General features: G+C 39.3%; 2 protein-coding genes across 7 annotated transcripts in view; one reads left to right on the top strand and one right to left on the bottom strand.

The window, feature by feature from the left end:
• SUPT20H (SPT20 homolog, SAGA complex component) overlaps nt 1-12,145 on the top strand; it is a 33,732-nt gene extending 21,587 nt beyond the window's left edge. For 2 of the 6 annotated variants that reach the window (XM_029960832.1, XM_029960833.1), the window contains exons 16-22: nt 720-825; nt 1,055-1,213; nt 2,938-3,250; nt 4,229-4,383; nt 6,573-6,628; nt 9,778-9,883; nt 10,444-10,733. In XM_029960832.1, the coding sequence (XP_029816692.1) occupies nt 720-825; nt 1,055-1,213; nt 2,938-3,250; nt 4,229-4,383; nt 6,573-6,628; nt 9,778-9,883; nt 10,444-10,625 (1,077 nt within the window). In that variant the 3' untranslated portion in view covers nt 10,626-10,733. Of the gene's footprint in view, nt 1-716; nt 826-1,054; nt 1,214-2,937; nt 3,251-4,228; nt 4,384-6,572; nt 6,629-7,940; nt 8,067-9,777; nt 9,884-10,443; nt 10,734-11,420 lie in introns of those variants that run through there. The other 4 variants (XM_029960836.1, XM_029960834.1, XM_029960835.1 and 1 more) reach the window with 4 other exon arrangements.
• EXOSC8 (exosome component 8) lies at nt 10,358-21,177 on the bottom strand. Its single transcript, XM_029960837.1, is given in 12 exon segments — nt 10,358-12,078; nt 12,504-12,610; nt 14,858-14,978; nt 15,532-15,599; nt 15,601-15,628; nt 15,881-15,924; nt 16,012-16,117; nt 17,092-17,137; nt 17,680-17,753; nt 18,810-18,873; nt 19,494-19,530; nt 21,146-21,177. Coding segments are annotated over 12 exon segments (828 nt in total). The 5' UTR covers nt 21,163-21,177; the 3' UTR covers nt 10,358-11,962.
• Between the last annotated feature and the right edge of the window lie 1,213 nt (nt 21,178-22,390).

The following is a 22,390-nucleotide window of genomic DNA, read 5'->3' on the forward strand; positions in this document are numbered from 1 at the left end:
TGAGTCTTTTGACAGTGTCAGCTATTGGAATTATGGATTTTGGTCTGTTGTGAGTGACTGCAAACTACCGACTCAAGTACCTGAAGTTAATTTATGTTCAGATAGCCTGATAAGTAGATTTTAAGAACAAATAAAAAGGGAGCATTTTCCCTCTAAAAACATTAATGAAGTTTTGATCCCACTGAAGCCAATGGGGGAATGTGTCTTGATTTCTGTACATTCAGGATTTTGCTGAATGTGTTTAAAATCCTACTGCTAGAATCAGGAATTCTGATCCCTTTCTTTAAATATATCTTGGTTGGAAATGGCAAGTATATACAGAGAGAATGAATGAAATTATGCAATTTTTCAAGTAAAACCAAAGTATTCATTTACTTCAAGTGCATTTGTCACTCTTGCATTTCTGAAAATTACTAAGAAGGATTTCAGAATTATGGATAAAAGTGAAACTCCTTAATTACTTTAATTTGCTCAGTTTAAATTTTTGCCAGCACTTTCATGCTGCTTCTTGATCATAAACACTGTAGATAAAGGGAGTTGGTCATAGGTTATGTTTTTTAAATAAGTACATAAAAATCTAATTGCTGAAATGTATGACAGGAATTTTGTCATAGTTTTGAGGTATCTTAATACACATTAACTGAATTGTCTTTTCTGCCAACTGTGTGGAAGCTCACATCATTGCTGTGGTAGTGTTAATTTTTCTTTCCTCCCAGCAGCCAGAAAGCATATCAGGTTCTGTTCAGTCTTCAGTGCTGGGGAAAGGTGTAAAACACCGACCTCCTCCTATCAAATTACCTTCAAGTTCAGGAAGTAGTTCTTCAGGTAATTATTTATTGACTCAAGCCTCTCCTTTTTACATGTTCTGCCTGTTGTAAAATTACAGGATATACCTTTAGTAAAGATTTAATAAAAAAATACCAGTGTCTTATCTGTGAGAAGAGCATATTTTTTTTGATTTCTAATTATATTGGCTACAAAATTGTACCCTAACAAATATTTGAGTTAATCTGTACTCACAGAACAACAATATATTTTAATTATGCTTTTTCAGGTAATATTTTTAGTTCACAACAGTCAAGTGGCCATCTAAAATCCCCAACTCCTCCTCCTCCTTCTAAGCCTCCTGGTCTTTCTCGGAAACAATCTATGGATCTTAATCAAGTTAACATGCTCTCTCCAGCTGCCATGTCTCCTGCGAGCTCTTCACAAAGTGAGTCACGACCTAAATTCTCCATTAAATCTTAGGCTTTTGTATAAATGCTTCCTGAGATAAACTTCTTAACCTGTGGAATGATGAAACTTAAGTGTACAGTGTACCCTAAATTGTATAAGTTGTGCAGCTTTAGGCAGGTCTCTTGTTCACTGTATGTAATTTCTGTTTATTGTAACTGTGTTTGTTTTCTGTATATATATATGTATGCACCCTCTGTGTATACGTTTTAATACATTTTATGCAATTAGTGTGATCTCCTCATATATGAAAGGCTGGTAGATGATGTGATGAGATAAAATTCCAAAGTGTAGATTTTTTTCCTCCAATGTAAAAACAGTATGTTAGATCAGTTTGCCTTTACATAATTTAAGCATCTAGTTTATTAAATGTTATAGGAGCTGGTGCAGTTGTGTATCTATGTATGTATATAATCTGATCAGTCCCAAGGTGATAATACAATAAACGATAAGATGATTTTTTAAAAACACTCCTACACTGTTTTACAAATCATTGCTGATTACAAGTGTGGTGGTGATGCTGATGATAATAGCACCATATCCTGAGGTGTTAAAATGCAAATTTCAATCAAAAGTGATGTCCCAGTTTAAGTATTTTCATTAACATTGTCAGGTTCATTGTAATCATAGCTATAGATCATAAAAAAATTTTAAAATACGTATGCGTCTTGAGCCATTTCATGAACAGATTTATACAAAGAGGAAACCATATCTGCAGTTTCTCAGTTTTCTTACGAATAGTTGTACACTGCACGTTTCAGTATCCTGCACAGTATTATAATATGCTTTTTGCATTAAATAATTTAAAAACTGGGTAGCTCAAAAGGTGTAACTTTTTGTTTTGCACAAAGAAAAAAAAAGAAAACTTATAAAAAGTTTTCTTCTAATATATTGACTCTGGTTTTATGTTAGTGCTCTGAATTGCGTAAATCTGCTGCACACAGTTGTTACGTTAAGGCTCTGGTCATCATTCACATTTATTTCCTTTCTTTCTGCAGGACATGAAAGCTTAAAAAAAAAAAAAAGAAAACAAAAAAAACCAGCTCAAGCTTTTGGGGGGTTATGTTTTTCTAATGATAAACTTTGGCTACTGCATCCACAAGAAATACAGCTGTACATGCTACATTCAAGCAGAAGGAATTACACAGTAGCTTTTAAAGATGCAGTATTATCCTCTGGTTCTTAAATAATTGCTTTTTAGTTGGTCCATATTTGGCAAATGGCAGTTTAACTATCTGATGAAATTTAGATCAGCCCCATGATGATGGAAATAGTACGTGTTCTTTGTTGGCTCTGTCATTTTCATATGTTTTTAACACTATGCTATTGTGCAGACCGTGCATATATAGTATTTATTTAACAGTCTAGGACAAAAACATTAATTAGGTTAAAGTGGCACTAAGAACTTGTAAGTATTCCTGAATGGAGTTATGACTTAATGTACGATAAATTATGGAAGCCTTAAAGGAGGATACAAATCAGTGTATGCCATAAGGAATGAAGCATGGAGAACAGGTTTTCTTTGTGATTATACTGCATCCTTAACAATGAGTGCGTGATGCAACACTCGTGCCATGTAGAACACTTGCAGTCTAAAAAACAGAACAAATTGTCACTGCTAAGTAAGATTCCATTAACCATATTATACAAAAAGGATTGGCCTTTTATAACAAACTAGCACTTTTTATTTTTCTCAATGAGCAGGGTCTGGAACTCCTAAACCATCTACTCCTACTCCAACCAACACCCCTTCATCGACCCCACACCCTCCTGATGCTCAGAGCTCAACTCCTATTACCCCTTCTGCCACCCCTACTCCCCAAGATTCAGGCTTCACCCCTCAGCCCACTTTGTTAACCCCGTTTGCTCAGCAGCAAATGTCTCTGAGCCAGGCACTGCCTGTAATGACCATTCCTCTTTCCACCATGGTAACATCCATTACTACAGGAACAGCCTCCACCCAGGTCATGGCAAACCCTGCAGGACTTAACTTCATCAATGTAGTGGGCTCTGTGTGGTAAGTCTTTTATTATGATGGTTTCTTAATTTGCCGTGGGTTGGTTGGTGGGAGGGGGAGAGTAGTCCAGAACTGTCCACCATCCGTTAGGATAGATATATTTCAGGATCTGCAATATAAGAAGTTCACTCACTTTTTTTAATTATAAAGTGAAGAGCCACTAGAAAATATTTTTATTTCTCAAATAGAAGGCACTTACTATTGGAATATTGAAAAGATCTATTAAGAAAGACATTTATTACGTTAATCTTTTTGGAGTCATATTTCTTAAGGCTTAATCTTGGTTGATTTCTGAGGTTTTGCTCAGAGGTTTTGAAAGCTTTTATTAATCAGAGAGGAGGTAGAATACCATATGCAGACCAATTTAAATGAAAAATGGAAACAGATTTGTTTTGATCAATTTAAACAAACATTGAGGTTAAACATTCTTCAGGCCTTAAAACTCACTTTGTGGTTTAAAGAAAATAATAAATGCTGTCAAGAATAATTTGTGTGGTATAACATGAACTACTTTTTAGACTAAATGAAATTCTGCAATTAAGATAGTTGGTGTAAGACACAGTGTGCGCCAGTGCAAGTATCCGACACTTGAATTATTCATCTAAGGTGTTTAGCAGTTGATCACTGTTGATAAATTGGGAATATTTTCTATAGGGCAAAAAGAAAATGCAGACCTGTTCCTTTTATGGTAGTACAACCATTTTGAACACTGTTGATCTTTTAGTATTTCTAGAGTAAAAGAACCGCTTGTAGTTTACTTTCTTTAGCTGATACCATAGAATTAAAAAACCTGTATATGGTGAGAATATGTTATGCTCTAGGCAAAACAATTTTTTTTAAACTGCATTGATGCTTTATCCATAATCCCATTCACAACAAACAATTGATTTACTTGCCATGAGACAGAGGGAAAAAATGTAGTTACTCAGATTCACTCGTGCCACTTGGGTTTCATATGTTGTCTTTCCTCTTCTACAGTGGAGCACAGTCACTGATGAGTGGTTCAAACCCTATGCTGGGGTGCAACACTGGTGCCATTGCCCCTGCGGGTATAAATCTGAGTGGCATTTTACCATCAGGAGGTCTGGTACCAAGTGCGCTGCCCGCTGCAATGCAGTCTGCCTCTCAAGCAGGTCAGTGTGACTCAGTTGAAAAACCACCCTTCAGATAGGGACAGTGTGGGAACGTTTTGTGAGAAAGATGGACGAAAGTGACCATTGTGGGAATAGACTGTGGATTTGATGGCTGGAGCTCAGGAATAACGTATGTGTTTTTGCATTCAAAGTATAGACTATGTTGGAGATTGTTTGAAGTTGATTTTCGGTAAGCTAGACTGGGGGATACACACTCGAAACCCGGATTGTTCGGTATGCTCAGTAGAAAGTTTGAGAGAAACTCCAAATTCAAATGCAACTTTGATAATGATGACTGCCAGAAAAAGGGCATGACTGAACTTAGAAAGAGGCCTCACTTTTTAAATGTGTGAGGCATTTTATTCTGTCCCTGGTACTACTTTCTTCTAGTACAACAATTAAATAATTCCTTATTGCCTTCAAATGTGACCGTGTAAATATTAAAAGCCCAATTTAAATTCTCAGTTTATTTTTTCTGAACATATAATAAAGAAAAAAACCCTAATGTATGATTACAGAATGAGAATGATAGGAGACTTCAAGATATCCATCCCTTATGCTAAGACAGTCAAATCTGTCTAAACCATATGGAACCAGTGTTTATCTAAATTGTCTTTACCTTCACTAAAGAAGATTCCAATCTTCCTCAGTAGCTCTTTGGAGTAGTTTATTATCCGTGTAAATTGTTTCCTTTTAATTACAGTGCATCTCCTTAATTGCAAGTTATTTTTTTTTCTCCTATACCTTTCAGGCATGTAAAATGATCGTTCACCCTTTCTCTTTACCTTCTAAATATCAAACATGCTGTCATGTCCCACATTTGTCTTCTCTTTCTGATAGGTCGTATTTTTCAAACTTTTCATAATGCTGTCACTCTCTTCTAGACTGTCCAATTTGCTTACATCCTTCTTAAAATGTGATAACCAAAACTGGACACAAGCCTGAGCTTGGCTGATTTACCACTGTGGAGCACAGCAGAATAAATGCATCTCATCTCTTTTACAACATTCCTGTTAACATTTCCCCAAATGAGGTCTGCCTGTTTTTTATCTGTATTTTTTTGCAAGAGCATTACATTAACATAAGAATGGCTTTACTGGTTTAGGCCAAAAATCCATCCAGTTTATATTCTGTCTCTGACAGTTGCCATTAGAGGATACTGAGGAAAGAGTTTAAGATGAGGCAAAAGTGTGAAGTAAAACATCCCTTCTCTACAACTGTACCTCTTCTGGCAATCTACAGCTTTGAGACTTTCTAAGCTGAAGAATATCCACATGGATCTTTGTGCTTAATATCCCATACTAGATTTCTAGTCTGTGGATTTATCTAATTGGTTTCTGAACCCATTTATACTTCTGGAACCTACAGCATCTTGTGACAGTGAATTTTATAAATGTAAACTCTCTGAAGAGGTTCTTTTCTTTTGTGTGCTCTGTAGTTTGTGATATGGATGATTTGGATATGTTTGTGACTTATTGTAACTTCTCATGTCCTTTCTTGCTGTATAGACACAAAGCTAGTTACAAGTTTGTACTTGTTCATTTGTCTTTTTTAAATTCAGTGTTATTGAATTTTGGACCATTTGTTCAATTCACTAGGATCACTTTTAGTCTAACTCTGCCCTTTCAAGCACTACCAACCTTTACCACTTTGGTGTCACAGATTTTTCCACGCTGTGCTGTCGCCCACACAACAGATGGGAGTAGTGAACTGAGATGGGTCTGTGTGAGACCTCCAGGGGTTCTGCTTGATAGCTGCTGGCTTACTGGAGAGCTGCTCAGATTTTGTGTGGGATTGTTTTCTGTTAAAGATTGATAAACTGAGAGTGTCTTACTTCATTGAGACCATGGAGTTTTTTACATTTACTGCACAAACAGTAAAAGTTTTTAAAGGCAGAATAAGAATCATTGAAGAGTAACTGCTAGGGTTCTCCATTCACCTTTGTGTAAATGCATTAGCAAGTTATAGGTTACAAGGTGCAGTGTTTAGTAGCAATATAGCTCTCTTGTACTTTGAGTCTGAATAACTGTGAATTTTACATTATGGAAAATGCAGCATTGTATTAAGTATAAAATTTACACTTGTCAGTTTTCCAACTTAGAAATAGTCCCAGTGGAAAGGTATATTGCAATTCACAAATATAACTGAGTAAAGCCTCCCTACTAATGAAAAGATGTTCTCTTTAACAGGCAGCCCCTTTGGTTTGAAAAATACATCAAATCTTCGGCCCTTAAATCTTCTACAGGTAATTGATATACTTGGACACAATAAGAATGATAATTTCTTATCTTTCTATAGAGACCTGTTTACTGCACTGCCCCACACAGATCTTTGGAGCCAGTTGGTCAGACCATTTACTGTAAATTTTAATTGCTTATTTAAAATGCTTAGAATAAGTGAAAAAGCTACATCCATAGATACCAGGTGGAAATTATATTCCTAGCTCAGAACAAAGCAGTTAATTTTCAGTAACGATCTAAAAATGCTGACATTTGGATTCAAAAGATTAATGCTAAACTACGATGTTCCATTTTCAGGATTTGCCTAAGCTCTTATTGCAAATCATTCTCTATACTGAAATTATGATTGTACTGTACAAAACAGTACAGTAGAATCACTCGGGGGTTACACATAGAATGCCTAAAAGCTGAGCTCAGCATGCCCAGGTAAGTACAGTAATAGGTTTAAAGAGTTTCTGGTAATGGAAATAGAAGCTCCTGTGGGATAAGGAGTTTAGAATGTCTGTAAATGCTTTCTTTCCACTAAGCATGCATACAAATATAAACATGAGCAGAATATTGCTTATTATGTCAGAGTTGCATTTAAAAGCAGAACAGGGACTGTTTGTGGAACTGGCTGGCGTTCCCAGATCTTGAAGTCCGCTGCCAGTTACAGGTGCAGAATTGCAGCTACGGTGTTCCATATGTGTTGCACCATGCTTCAAAAATTATTACCAGTGAAAGAACAGCTGTAGCTTTGCCACTTCCTTCTCCCACTCCTGTAACATACTCCAGAAACATGGAAAAGGGAGGCACAGGAGGCAATTATGCCAGAGTAGAGCTCTTCTATAGATCTAAATGCTTGTATTTGTGTGATTCCACATTGAAGTACATTTCAGGCTAGCTCTGCCACCCATATACACCAAGAATATTTGGCTGAAATCAGTGCAATTAAAGCTGGGGTAAGGGAGAGGAATCAAGGCCATCTCACTATCTATTAAAATCCAGTGGAATGTTCTGAAAGTGGAAACAATATGCAGGGCTTTTGAAGGCTAACATTTACATTTTCAGTATCAGTACAATACTGTTTTAATTAGAATAATTAAAATATATTCTTCTGTGGACATATCTCACTATAATTGCACACAGGTTTGTTTTCAGAACATAAGACTTTTTCACAAACAGCAGCAATTGTAAACTTACTGATTTTAAAGGAATTAAAAAACAAAACAAAAACCAAACCTCTAGGGAGTATGTCATTATCAATATTATGTTCATCCTAGAACAGTGGGAAACTCAGCAGTTTGAATTATGCCTTTTGTTTTTAATCTTCAGCAGCTTCCAGGTGGTTCACTTATTTTTAACCCACTCCAGCAGCAGCTGGAGCATGCACAGTTTTCTCCACAGCAACAATCTCAGCAGCCCACGACCTGTAGATCTCAGCAACAGGGAGAACCTCCCTCAGTCTGGGGTGCATGGATGAAACTGTTTCTCCTATTCTCCCCATCTTCACAAGTAAATGAGCCTTTACCCAACAGATCTGTAGCAGAGGGGGAGGAAAGTCTTCCTCCTAAATCTTCTCAAACAGCAAAGACTGCAGTGGCTCTGTTGCTAACTGGGTTATACTCCTTTATTTGTATCCTATATAGAAGAGCTGTAACAAAACAACTGGCTGAGCATTGTCTAACTCTTATCATGAAGAGAGCCAGCCTACTGTATGAGAGGTGTAAAATCAGCTTAGTGTTAACGTTTGTCATAACTAGCCGATACATCAGATGAACAGAGAAAAAAACACTGTCAGGATTTTTGCAGAGTTAACTAAAACTTCCTACTTACACTGCTGTGAGTTGGCTTACAATCCTCACTGCTGTAGTTCAACAGAATTTTCTTTGCACCAAAGGAAGTATCAGTTGGCTTTAATGATGTAATCTTAAGGCATTTGCTCTAATGCTGCTTGTAATTGGTGTTAAAGGCTTCAAGCATTGAAAACGTCTAAAGTCTTGTTCTCGAGACCTGTTATCAAAATGACAAATTTTGAGTGGTTAGTTCTACCTGCACTAAAAAATCTTTACCAACACTGATGCAGCAATTTGGGAAAACTAGCTGCTCTGCTTTTGTGCTCGTCTTCCCAGACATGCAAGACTTCTGCTTACCAAATAGTCTCTACTGGATACTGAAGTTTGTCATAATAATTTCACTTGTGTTCCTGTAGACTGTTCATAAACAAGATGCCTGTCTCAGATGTTTTATGGTGTATAGTGCTTAGTGGAAACAAACTAAGCCCAAAAAGACCAACAATTTTCTTGGCTACCAACAGAATATATGTATTCTCATGTCATTCTTAGGGTTTTCCCCACATGGTGGTTCTATGATTCTATAAGTCTTAGTCATCACTGAGGTGATGATGTCTTCTTAATGTGCAATCTTTTGGTCTGGTTTACTTAGATCTTAGTGGCATTATATCATATGGTTATGCTAAAGAAGCATCACAAATCCTGGAATGCACCAGCTCTTTATCTGACTGATAAGCCATGCAGCTTGCTTGGATTGTGAATATAATGCTTTATTTCCCTATGTTATAAATCAATGCATAATTTAAGTTCTAGAAGAGGTCATTATTCAGCACCCTTTGACTTCAGGAGATACTGTCAGACTCCACTTACTCCATTTGAGTGATTACTTGAGAACTACTCTGTTCTGAAAATATAATTTTAAAAGCAGGGTTTGTATTTTTTATGAAATTAAGGTGTGTGTGGCACAATGAGCATGGGAAAGTAAAGTGTCAGGCTTTGAACACTTTGATTGATTAGGACCTTTGCACATGGATGGTTTCAGGGTCACCTGAAGACTCCGGGGCTGGGAGTAGGATAGGAAATAGTCCTAAGATTACAACCATAAAGTGCAGTCTCTGCTAGACTGCAGGGAAAGAAGTTGACAACTACATGGGACTTCTGCAGGGTAACAGGTGCAGTACCATTTCTGCCAAAATAAAGCTGTTTGGGGGCAATCTGCATCTGTTCTACTTGTAGTGACTGCTACATCTACATGCACTGGATGACATAGCATTAAATGTTTTTAAATGGCACTTCAAAAGTTTGCCTTCACACTGGCTTTGTTTGCTTATACATTGATACCAAAGTTTGGTAATAAGGATCAAGCTTTTCATTTTTGCTAGGGGTCTGACCAAGGTCCATCCAATCAAGATCAGGCATTATCTGCCCAACAAGCTGCTGTAATTAACCTGACTGGAGTAGGGAATTTTATGCAACCTCAAGCCACAGGTATGTGCTTGCTGAGCCTCCTTTTGTAGTTAAATGTGTATATTGATAAATTCACACTGAAATGAAGTTTGGTCTTAAAGAAGTCATGTGTTAGATCAGAACAATTTAATGATTATCAGCATGTGAATTACACAAGAAATACTGGACTTTTAACGCATGCACTTCTCTATTTTATTTGGCAGTTAAGTGCAGTCAATTGATTGTATCACACGAAAATAAGCTACACTTTATACAAAAAGAAAATGCAGGGAACTTCCATGCCAGACTTCATTGAGGAATAATTCTTTAACTCTGTGCTTAACATCCACTGTGAGAAACCTCTTTGTGCCTCCACAAGCACTTCATAATCTAACTATGTTCTAACAGAGTATGTATAGCATGTATACCTTATTCTGCACTGTTTCCAGTTTGACTCTGAAACTAATTCTATGGATCCCCCTTTCCTGTATTCCTGTGTTACACTGTATTCCTGTGTTACACTGTATTCCTATGTCTTCCTTCCCCAACCCTGACAAACTCGACCTCTTTGACCTGCCTGCTTTCCCATTCTCCTTTCTCAGTGTTGTCTCAGCTTGGCTCTGCCATGAACAGACCTGGGCAAAGCCTTCCTCAGCAGAGACTCCAGCTCTCTTCTGGCTTGCAACAGCAACAACAAGCCTTGCAGCAGCAGCAGCAACAGATACAAGTAATCCAGCAACTTCACTCTGTGTTTAAAAAACAAACAAACAAACCAAAAAACTAAAAATACAATTCTTGGCTCCAAAATCAAAAATCTTGCCCTTTTGACTTCTTTAACTAATGTCACTATGGTCTCACAAATTACAAAAAACAAACAAACATGAATTTGGCAAACCATTATGCAAGATTTATAATCTGTGGTTATCTCAGCTTGGAGCACTGAATTTATTTTTATTCATTTAAGCCATCCACCTTCCTGATACGAAAACATTCAAGGGGTGCTTGTGGCACATATCTAAATCAGCTCTGCCAGGTGCCAATAGATTTTAAAATGGCATGAATGTAAGCACCTGCAAGTTCAAATGCAGCACTGCTACAATCAGCACGTGGAAGCAACAGCTCTACAAAGCATTCCTTTTACCATTCTGTCATCCAGATGCTTTATGAAAATATTTTAATATTTTTTCAGCACACAGTCCCCTCTTTGTAATATATACAGAAAATACATACGATGCATACACTGAGAAGGTAATATGTTAAAAATGTACTATGTGACCTAAATATTCACAGAAGTTGCTGAGTTACTGAAGTTACTGCAATGGAGAGAAAGGGCAAAGAAACAAGGCTGGGCACATACACATATAAAATGATAGCTGTGCCCTCAGCAGGTTTCTGTGCCACTGGTGCTGCTTGACTGTACCCACTGCCCCAGTACATGGTGTATTCCTTTGGTCAACCTGGTGCTTCCTCATTTTTCTACCTTCCCCTCTCCCCCCCCACCTTCCTCTCATTCTTCCTGACATGAAAGCTTTATAGTCAACACTAACAAGCTTTTTCTCCTCCTTCTCCTTCATGGCAGCAGTTGCGATTCTTGCAGCATCAAATGGCTATGGCAACGGCAGCAGCACAAGCAGCTCACCTGCACCATCAACAGCATTCAGGCAGCCACTCAAAAAGTAAAAGGAAAAGAGGCACACCGGCCCCTCCAAAATCATGAGACTTGCCTCCTCCCCAAAAAATTGGTTCAAAGGGGATTTTTTTCAGATTAATAAGGAGAAAGCTTAAAGTTAAATCAGTGGTTTTTATTACTGGTGGGAAAATTAACTTTTGACATTACACTAAAAAAAATGAACTGATTTTGGAAGCCAGCCCTACAGAACCTAGAAATTTCATCTATAAAGCAGCTAGGATCTGGTTTCCTTAAGTCAATTTTTTAACAGAATGTTTTATCTTGTATTTTTTACCACTCAACAGCTCTGTACATAGGGTGAAAAACATTTTAGAAAAAATGAACTTTGTAAAGGTAGTATTGGTATTTGTTTATTTAGTATAAAAGGTTTGTGAACACTGTAACAAATACAATTTTTACAAATCCATTTTTGAAAAGCTCTCTCCTTTTGTTCACTTGGGCATTATACTTTTTATTACTTTGTCTATCAGCTTCTTTACTTCTTTGTGTCTTGTAATTGCTCTGGTGATACAGTCCTGAAGCTTGGCTCCTGTAAGAAGACTTCCACCTAAAAATTAAAGGGAACAATTTGATTTTCTACTTATACTTCAGTTATGTATCTCTAAATGTGATTTCCAAATAAGAGTATTAATACAGTCATTCTCATGAGCAACACCTTTCATAGGGGAGCATGCAGCTTTCCCAGCTCTAGCCTCAGGCAAAGATAATGGAAACAAACTAGAGCTGTAACAGGAGACATGCTCAGTATCTGTCCTCTGCTGTATGTAGGTCAAGCTGTGACTTCTTTTTGAACTTCAGTCATGCCACCATCTTAAAAACTATTTTCAAGAGCAAGTAATTTAATGAGTACTTGAACAGGCACTCCATTACTATAAAGCACCCAAATCTTACAAAACAAAGCAGGTACATAGTCTTTTCTTGACCTAAACATTATCATCTCCATAGGTTTCTTTGTAATAAGTTTGGAAGTACCTGGTTTATGGACAGAACATAATCTGCCTTCTTCATCAGTGACAGTGGTTACTGTTCCAGTTGCTAAATCTTCTTTTTTAGCAGTTGGATCAACAATGAGTACTGTGCTTGTGAAAGCAAGACTCATGCAGACTTGTTTGTACATATTGCTTCATTAACATTATTGCAAAACACATATAACGTTAATTTTTACTGTAGTCTTACAAAATACTTGCAGCTGGATTTAGTGCCCAGGCTTACCTGTTTTCTTAGCAAAGTGCACCAATTTTAAAAAAATTAAAAAGTCAAAAAATATGGGAGATTCCACATAATCAAGTGCATATGTCTATTGAAAATGCAGCTTTATGCCTAAAGTTTCCTAGATTTGTGACATCCGTGTCTTGCAGGAAAATGCCACTAAACTGCCATTTGAAGGATGCAGTCACTTATTTTGTAGTTACATGAAGACTGATACAGGGTGTAGGCTGCACTAATCTCCACCTTAATGCAAAACTCATTTCCAATGGTAAGTTCACCAAAGTAGTTCTCAGTTTCTTGTCAGAGAACTCTAATATCACTCAGCCTGGGAATGGTTAAAAAATGGATTTACAGGGTGTTTGACTGTCCTTAAGGCATCCAAAATAAATTTGTCATACATCACATGATGCATATCTCTGAGAGATTAAATACTTTTATTTTTGAGCCATTTAAGTTAAAAATAGAGCAAAATCAATGGAAAAAAAAGAGGATCTAACTATAAGCCAACTTTGTTCAACAAATAAAACTTGAACTTAAAGCTGAACTTTAAAACCTCCCAATATTTCAGATTGCCATTTAATAGCAGTAGTAAAAAAACACAAGTCCTTAGCTACACTGTTCAAAAATGCTGCTTTTTGAAGTCTAACCGCATGCACTGTGACACATCAGCCCTTTGTGTGATGCAGGGAGGTGTGAAGAGTTCAATGCATCATTTATTTTTTATGTACAAGTCAACACCCCAGGAGCCAGCTGTGGAGCTGCACCACATTCTGCACCAGTGCTCCTCACCCATGGCCACACTATCCAGTAACCTACAAGTTTTATTTATTTAAGGAGGGCTTTTATACAGAATAAAAATGCCTCTGAATGCCAGAGTATGTAAAGCATTTTATTTAGAGGGCTGTGTCAACAGCTGTAGAACTAATAAATGAGAATTAAACAAACCACACAACATAGGCACACACCCCCTCGATATTTAGTTTTAGGAGCTCAAGGGAGACTTAAGTAGCTTGTTTGATGCAACAGTTGATTTCGGTGAAGGAAACAAAGCCCGAGACATGCATGGAAAGCTTTCTTACAAAGGCAATTTTTTCATCTGTGTGTAAGTAAGTGTGATTTGTGTGTCTGTCTGGTATGTTACCCAACCTCTCTCACTTTCAGTCTACATCAAACTTCAGACCCATCAGAACTGGTATTAAAGCAATTAACACAGGCACTCTGAAGTACTGATAAAATGGTGTTCTGGTTCATTTTGGTAATCACTTGGTCAACATTTGAGTTAATTGCTTTCCCCACCCTATCTCTTATTTGAGTGAAAGGCCCTGCTAATCACTTCTGTGAATACAGATTAATGTGCCATAAATCACGGATATCTCTAAATAGAGCTAAATCTTACACAGTGCAGTGAGCACTGTCCTTCTTGTCATTTTCTGCTTTCAAATGGATGCCACCAGAAATGACTGCATTTCTTCTAAACAGCAGCAGAAAATATCCTTAACATACTTGGACTAATGAAGAGCCTGTAAACAATTTCAGGTGAGGAGTAAATTACCAGATGTGATTATTCTGAAATCTCATAATTCGATTATTTTCCTATATGAACAATGACTTAAGAATGCTGGTCATACTTCATCTTGGGTAATTATGTTTTCAGTTATCCAGAGGTTATGTTCTAACTGGACTGTTACTTCTTACTTGCTCTGTTGATTACATCATTAGTATAAGCTGTTCAAAAACTACCATCTTTTATATCAGTTATTTACATAGGCTTCTAAAACATTAATTGCATTGGTAACATTGTTTCATTTCACGGATACTACAAAAACCTAAAACAATACCTACCCCGTACTTTTAAGCATATCTTTTAGGCTGGGAAACAGTTCTGCTTCAAGTAACAGGAAGAAGCTATATATGTTTTGTTCTGCATACTCATTCATATCACAGAACTACAGGTCAGTTCAACAGGAGAGGCCTGGATTTAAGACGAGTTAAACAGCACTGCCTGAGGCTGCATACTCATCACTAGAAGTGCAGAGGCATCACTGGTAGCATCCTCTGTCTTTCACTCAGACTTTTACAGACACAGTTGTTTCCGTAAGTACAAAACAGTTATGAACTTATCAAATACAGCAAATGATGTGGCAACTGGATGCTTTCTGATAATCAAAGGAGTCTTCTGTTTTAAATTCACTTCTGATAAACCAGTTTCTTCATTTATAATAACCGATGGCAGTTGTACTGAAGAGATAAAAAAATTACAGTGGTCTAATATTAAACATTGCTGGGTTTAGCAGGCCTAAAGATGTCCAAGACTACTGAAATATTTAAGCTGTTCTTTTAACCCACCAAAAATCAATCAAAGTTTTGGCTATGTTAATGGTACTCTTGATTTCAAGCAAAGTATTTAGCTTAGGACTACCTGTTCAAGGAAGTATTTGATTTTTCTCCTGAAAGTAACAGAAGCATTTCTCCTTGCACAGAAGCATTTTCTACTTCCAAAATGCCATGCAATTAAAATAGTTTGGAGTCATATTTAACAAAAAGTATTTTTTCCCCAAAAAGCCTACTGGACACATAAAAACCAGGAATATAGTCTCTCCAGGTGTTACACACCTATGGCACCCGTATCATCATTTCCACTTTGTGTTTTAGTATTTTAGCATTCAAATGACAGGAAACAAACAGTCCTAACAGACTGTGAACCAGTTACCTGTTAATCATGGTTCAAAACTAACGCATTTCTCCAAGCAACACTAATCAGAACATGTTTCTTGCTCTAAGGAAGACTTACCATTTTTTAATGCTGCTAACAAAGCAAAGACACTGGCATCCAAAAGGTTTCCATCATAGTCCAGACATGATATCACAGTATAACACCCAAGCAAGCTATCAAAAAAGGTTTGCACATGTGAGATATCACAGCAGCTAAGCAAATGGTGCAATATGCAAGAAAATTCTGGCCACATTGAATACAGATACTGATTTCTATCTTGCAATTTTTACACTTCAGATGTAAACCAAGCTATGAAGACTGAAAAGCAAAACAACAGAACAACCTATAACCCCAGATACCTTCTTTTACATCTCATTACTGAGATCTTGTTAGTATCTCCCTCTTCACTTCTATATACAACTTCCCTTGCCATTTGCAATACACAGATCTTCTTTCACTATCATCTGTGAACTAAAATAAGATCAGAGAATAAGCCAGGAAACAGAAAACTGTGTTGCAGAGTTGTCTGTGTTTTAACTGTACTAAGATGGTTCTTACTTTTCAATCATATCTGCAATGAACTGGCTCGCTGCTTGAGCCTCTTCACCAGGTGGTCCAGAGCGAAACCTCTCTGAACAGAGGGATGGTAGTTCTACATTTGGTACTAGGTATCAAAAAAGCAGGCAACTGGATATCAAAAACAGATATGACAACAGTCACTCTTAATACCATTTCATGTACTTCAAATGCAAGGCAAGACCAAAAATTTTTCAATCAAGCCTCCCTACTCCCTTCAAAACTAAAGTTATGCATGAGTTGATATTAAAGAACTTGTAGTACTCTGTATATAGAAAATATATATTTCATGGAAAAACATATAATCCTAACTACCATATTCTATTTATAATCCTGCTATGACTATCACAACGCCACACAAACTCTTCTTAAAGTGTTAGGCACTCTTCAGTAGATCAGGAAACAGAAATATTTTCATCCCACTGCCTGACTTGACCGGTATTGCTATCTGTTTTTCATCATCCATTAAAAACTGAAGCTTTAAACTTGAAGCAAAAACATGCATAAACATTTGGGAAAAAACCCCAAGCTACTGAAAACAACATACTTTGGAGATGCCTTGCAAAAAAGGGATTTGGTCTAACCTCTCAGTTCCACAGAACTATTTTATTTCCAAAGAAACTCCTAACAGGAGCAGGGAGGTACTCCCGCGACTTTTACAGTTTTCTGAGAAATAAACAGGGTTTATTTTTTTAAGAGTTACATTTTTTGCCTACTGGGACTTCAAAACTGGAGTTAACATGCCTTTGCTCAACCTTTCATGCCACAATCTTTTACAGATTAACTACCTTCCCCCTCTTAATATACACACTTGCCCCTGCTGCAGATCTGTTTCCAACCTGGCCTGGAATCAGCCATAAAAGAGTACTTTTACATGGAAAACTCACAAGCAGAGCAGAGGGAATTCTAAAATTTTCGAAGTACCACTGCCTATATGTCAATTTGAAAATATAATTTTACCAAATCCATTCTCTTAAGAAATCTTCACAACATAATCTGTAATTACAGCATCTTAATTGAAGCAGTACAAGACCTGAGCAAGATCCATGCTGAAACACTCACCAATATATCCCTTATTAGCAGAATCTGCTGCAGGTGCAGCAAGTTCCTGGAGAAACAAAAAAGACGAGATTTTCCAGCTATTCTATACATAAATAGCCATTTTCTTACCAGTTATCATTACAATGATATTTACAAAAGCCATTTTTAGTCAGTCCTTGTCTGTAAATTTTCTATGGAAAAATTCAGTACAGGGGCATGCAGTGACTTGGCTCACAGTTCATGGAGGGCCAGCAGTAAAGTTGAGGCTACAAAGCATGTAACAGTCCAGCCATCTAATCCCCAGTGCACTTATTGATCCATATTCAGTAACTTCTCAATTATATATCTTTTATCTAGAAATAACAAAGAGTTTGTATTTGTATACATCTTTCCCCCTACATGATGGGCACCATAAAAATACATGTCCTCAGACTATACAGGTAGGATTAGGTAATTAATTCCTATATTAAGTTTCATGTCTGAAAGTAACTCAGGTGAAAAACTGTAATTGTGTCTGACTGGCACATCATTGTAACTCTGTGGGCAATTCATTCTAAACACCAATGCACAGATTAAGCTAACATAAATTAAAATAAAAGCCAACCATACTGATTTCACTCCACAAATCACCGTGGTACTTCCTAACTTCACCAGGGCAGAACCATCTGCAGTTGTAATTGAACCTGAAGAGAAAGAGTACTGTTCAATAAAATCTATTTTTCATTCAAAGAGCATTATTAACATCTGCCTTCACAAACTGTTAACGTCCCATCATTTTATACTAAACAGAGGCTAAGCAACATCTCAAATCCAGAGTGGGACAATCACATAGAATGGCTGAGGCTGAGACAGCTGGACCTCATCTGGTCCAACACCCCTACTGAAGGAGGGCCACCTAGAGCTGGTTGCCCAGAACTGTACCCAGATGGCTTTTGATTATCTCCAAGGAAGGAAACTCCACAACTTCTCTGGCCAACCTGTGCCAGCGCTCCATCACTCCATCAGTAAAAAAGTGTTTCATCATATTCAGAGGGAACATCCTGTGCTATAGCTTGTGCCCATTGACTTAAGTTCTGTCACTGGGCACTAATGAATAGAACCCGGTTTTGTCTTCTCCGCACCCCCCCTTATATACACTGCCCCGCATTGGACACAACACTCGAGATATGGCCTCACCAGTGCTGAGCAGAGAGCAAGATCACCTCCCTTGACCTGCTGGCAATGCTGTGCCTAATGCAGCCCAGGATAGCATTGGCTTCTTTGCAGCAAGGGCACTTTACTGGCTCATTTTGCCTCTGCTTGATTCAGTTGCCTACCAAGCTTAGAACACAGCAGAAGCCACGACTCAGTGTCCCTCCCAAGATGCTCAGGCATCAATTTTGTGCTGGTCAGCGTATGCCTTGACACTGCCTTCCACATCTATAACATATGCTGCTGACCTGAGACAGAGACAAGATTCCACAACCACCTAATTTGTGCTGCATATACCAGGACAGAAGCAGACCTGAGTAATTACACTGTGCACATCAACCTAGGATCAGGACTGAAAACAATGTTAAAGTATATTACTGTACCATGCATTCTCTTTCATGCTTGCTGAAACAGTAAATAAAAATCCTTTCTCTTCCTTGTTGCAAAGCAAGCACCAAGAAAACCAAGCAAGTCATTAAGGTCACTATTATAACCTGATGTTAATAATACCTCCCCCATTATTATTATTATTCCAAATAAGCACTTGCCTATGTTGACAGTGGTTGCCCGGAATTCACCTAACTCCCTTCCATCAGGTTGACAGTTCTCTTTCTAAACAAAAATTACAAAGTTCAAATTAGAAAAATATTTTATTAAATAATACAGTAATATTTATGGTATAGGAGTTGATATAAAATAATATTCTTTTTAGCAGAAATATGCAGCCTCAAAAATGCTAGGGAAAACTTGGTCACACTCTAGCTGGTTTTTCATCAACTGGTATGTAGTTTGTGGTTGTAGGCCTGCAAAAAAAAAAAATCCCTTATTATAATTTATTATATCCTTTATTATAATTTATTTAGAAAATATAACAATAGATTTATTGTCTCAAAGGTAAGTACTACAGGCTAGATTCAGAATATCATCCAAGAATGAGTACCCATTGGTAACTTAAAATGAGAGTTTCCACCTGTTTATATTGTTCAGGTTTCGTAGGCAATTGCCCTCCTCCATTCCCACCTAGTGGAGCTCTAAAGAGAGTGAACAAAAAACAACCCCCAAAACAACCCCCAAAAAAACGCATAATTCAAATACCATCAGGCAGAAGCTGTACAATACTGGACTCTTAAGTCAGAAATTAAAATAATATTCCATCATGTTAGATCTGAAGAACCGCAAGAAAAAAAAATTCATTATAAGCTATTTATACAAGCATCTCACATTTTACTCACCAAAAATCTTTTGTAATATTCCAATGGTTCCACAGTTCTAAAACAAATAGAAAGAAGTTCACATGCAAGCTCTCGAGTAGGCAACTGATAGCAAAAAAAAAGATAAGCAAGCACTAACCCACAACAACATATAATTTGAGAAGCAAGATGCCTGGCAAAGCTGCTTAGCAATATGCTTACAGAAAGAGGAGGAAACTCTGAACTGCCTAAGATGTTTTCCTACATTCAGTTCCAAAATGCCTCCTCCTTACAAGGAACCTGCCTGCACATATACCTAACAAAAACTACTAAGCTTTCACCTCAGTAATATTAGTTATAAATCAAAAGAAGTGTTTACTGACAGAAGGGTATAGAATGGTTTTCAAGAAATGCAGAAAGCATAATGTTATAACTGTGTCTGAAATATGTTAGTTCAAGGACCACATTCAGATGTACAAAATGGTATAAAACAATTTTAAATGCTACAGTTTTTCTTAGAATCTTTGAGAAAATATAAAATTACAAAATATGCTTCGTGCAAGGCTTCAGGTGAGAAATAATTAATGCTCCTTATTAATTACATACTACTAACAGTCTTTGTGTATTAGTATTTTAAGCAGGGATGATTAATGTAAAAAAAACCTCACCTTTTTTTTATAAAAGTGTTAACACTTAAAAGGGAAAAGCAAGTTTTCGAAATGCAAACTAACATATAGAGATATCACAAACAAATGGCAAGCATGAATTAGTTCCTGTTGGCTCCACATATGTTGGTCCTGTACTACTGGTTTTCTGAAGCCCAACACAAGGCCTGTTCTCTCCCAATTCACGTAAAAGCACTTACTAAACAGTGTTTTGTGCATTTAAGACATAAATACAGAAGCAAGAACACTAGAATAGGCTGCCCAGAGAAGCTGTGGATGTCCCATCCCTGGAAGTGTTCAAGGCCAGGTTGGATGAGGCTCTGAGCAATCTGCTCTAGTGGAAGCTGTTCTGCCAGCAGCAGGGAGGTTGGAATCAGATGATCTTTGAAGATCCCCTCTGACCCAAACCATTTTACTATTCTAAAACTAGTAGTTATAAATGGGAAGCCACTGAATTCCCTACAGTTTTAACTTCCTTGTAGTTCTGTCAGCTGTGTCAGGGGAGGTTTAGGGTGGATATCAGGAAAAGGTTCTTCACCCAGTGGGTGGATGGGTGCCGGAAGAGGCTCCCCCGGGGAAGTGGTCACAGCATCAAGCCTGAGAGAGTCCAAGAAGATTTGGACAACGCTCTCAGATGTGAGACGTCACATGTGGTGTGACTTGGGTGTCCTGCGCAGGTCCAGGACTTGGACTCGGTGGTCCTTGTGGATCCAACTCGGGATACTCTGCAATTCTGTGACACCAGGCAGCTCCGGGCCACACCGAGTTCCGCGCTTTGTCGGGCACTTTCCCGGCAAGAAAGGGGGTGCCCTGCTCGCTCAGCAGCCCCCCGCACACGTCGGGGCCCCGCAGCCCCCTCAGCACCGACCCCATCCCGGGGGCCGCGCCGAGCCCGCTCCCCTCGCTCCCGCAGTAGCACAGGGGGGCCCGGCGGCGCCGCGGGACCTGCGGCTCTGCGCGATCCTCGCGCGCGGGCGGGGGCCCCCGGAGCGGGGCGGGCGGACTGCGGCCGCCAGAGCCGGCACTTACTTGAAGGCGGCCGCCATGGCGGCAGCGCCGCCGCCCCGCACGTGCCGCCCCCTGGCGGCGGGCCCGCCCGGCGGGCTGCGGGAGGACGCCTTGGCGGCGGCAACTCGGGGCGGCGGCGCTGGCGGGCCCGGCCGCGGGGGGCGCCGGTGGTTCCCGGCGAAGCGGCCCGCTTCCGCCTCGCGCAGCGCCGTCCCCGTCCCTGTCCCTGTCCCTGCCTCTTCCCCTGCCCGCAGCCGCCGGCGGCCCTCGCCGCCCTCTTCCTCGTCTGGTGGGAGCCGCGCAGCGCGGTTTCGGGGCGGGCCCGGGGGACTCCGTGGCGGGGGCGATCGCGGAGCTGCCCCTTGCCCGCCCCCGCGGTGCGGAGCGGCGGCGCTGCCCGGCGGTCCTGGCCCCTCCGGGGTGTTCCGGGGGGCTGCGGCGGGCCCAGGCAGGGCTGGCCCAGGCTGGGGGCAGCGCGGGGGGCACCGAGAGCCGTGCGGGCAGCAGCCGGCGGGGCTGCGCTGGTGCGGGGGTTGGTGCGGGCAAGGCGTCCGGGGACGTGCGGAGGGGATAAAGACACCTTGGGAAGTGTCCTGGTACCGCCCGTTCGCGGTAACCGTCTGGGAGGTCGCTGCGTCTCTGCGTGGCTGAAATACCCGGCAAGTTGCAGAAGTTGGACGCTCTGGAAGGCGGAGTTCTGCTGCCTGTCCGCAGTGCCGCGTATTCCTCCTGCCCGGGGAGGTGGTGGAGTCACCGTCTCTAGTGTGAATTTAAATTCCCCTTTTTTTAAGCCTAGATATGACCTAAGGTCTTGCTGCCCTCTTAAAATGAGATCTTTAATTACTAAGCAAGAAAGTCCTGGCTCTGGCTCTTGATGTATTCCAGAGCCCCCACTTAATTTTACAGAGTGTCACAACGTGGAACGGAAGGCTATGCAGACAACTTCCCTGATCACCAAAGCTTGTCATTCAAATCAGCGCTCTGCCTAACTTGTCCTCACTTTTCTCTTTATAGATTTGCAGCAATAAATCAGTGAACTCTTAACCTTTACCATTTCTTCCTACCCTTGCATTTGCAAGGGTGACCCAGGGAGGTGGAAGTCTTCTATGTTACTCACTGTCCTGCATGACCCAGCCCTCCAAAGACACATCAAAACAAAGTATTCTCAAAGACTTTGAAAAGGAAATAAAAACAAATAGAGAAAATCTACATGGTAATTTTGCAACATTCTTGCCAGCATCAATGTCTGCATAGTTAGTGCTTTCA

The sequence above is a fragment of the Manacus vitellinus genome, unplaced genomic scaffold (genome assembly GCF_001715985.3).
Source record: "Manacus vitellinus isolate BGI_N305 unplaced genomic scaffold, ASM171598v3 scaffold_2_pilon, whole genome shotgun sequence".
NCBI classification, from domain to species: domain Eukaryota; kingdom Metazoa; phylum Chordata; class Aves; order Passeriformes; family Pipridae; genus Manacus; species Manacus vitellinus.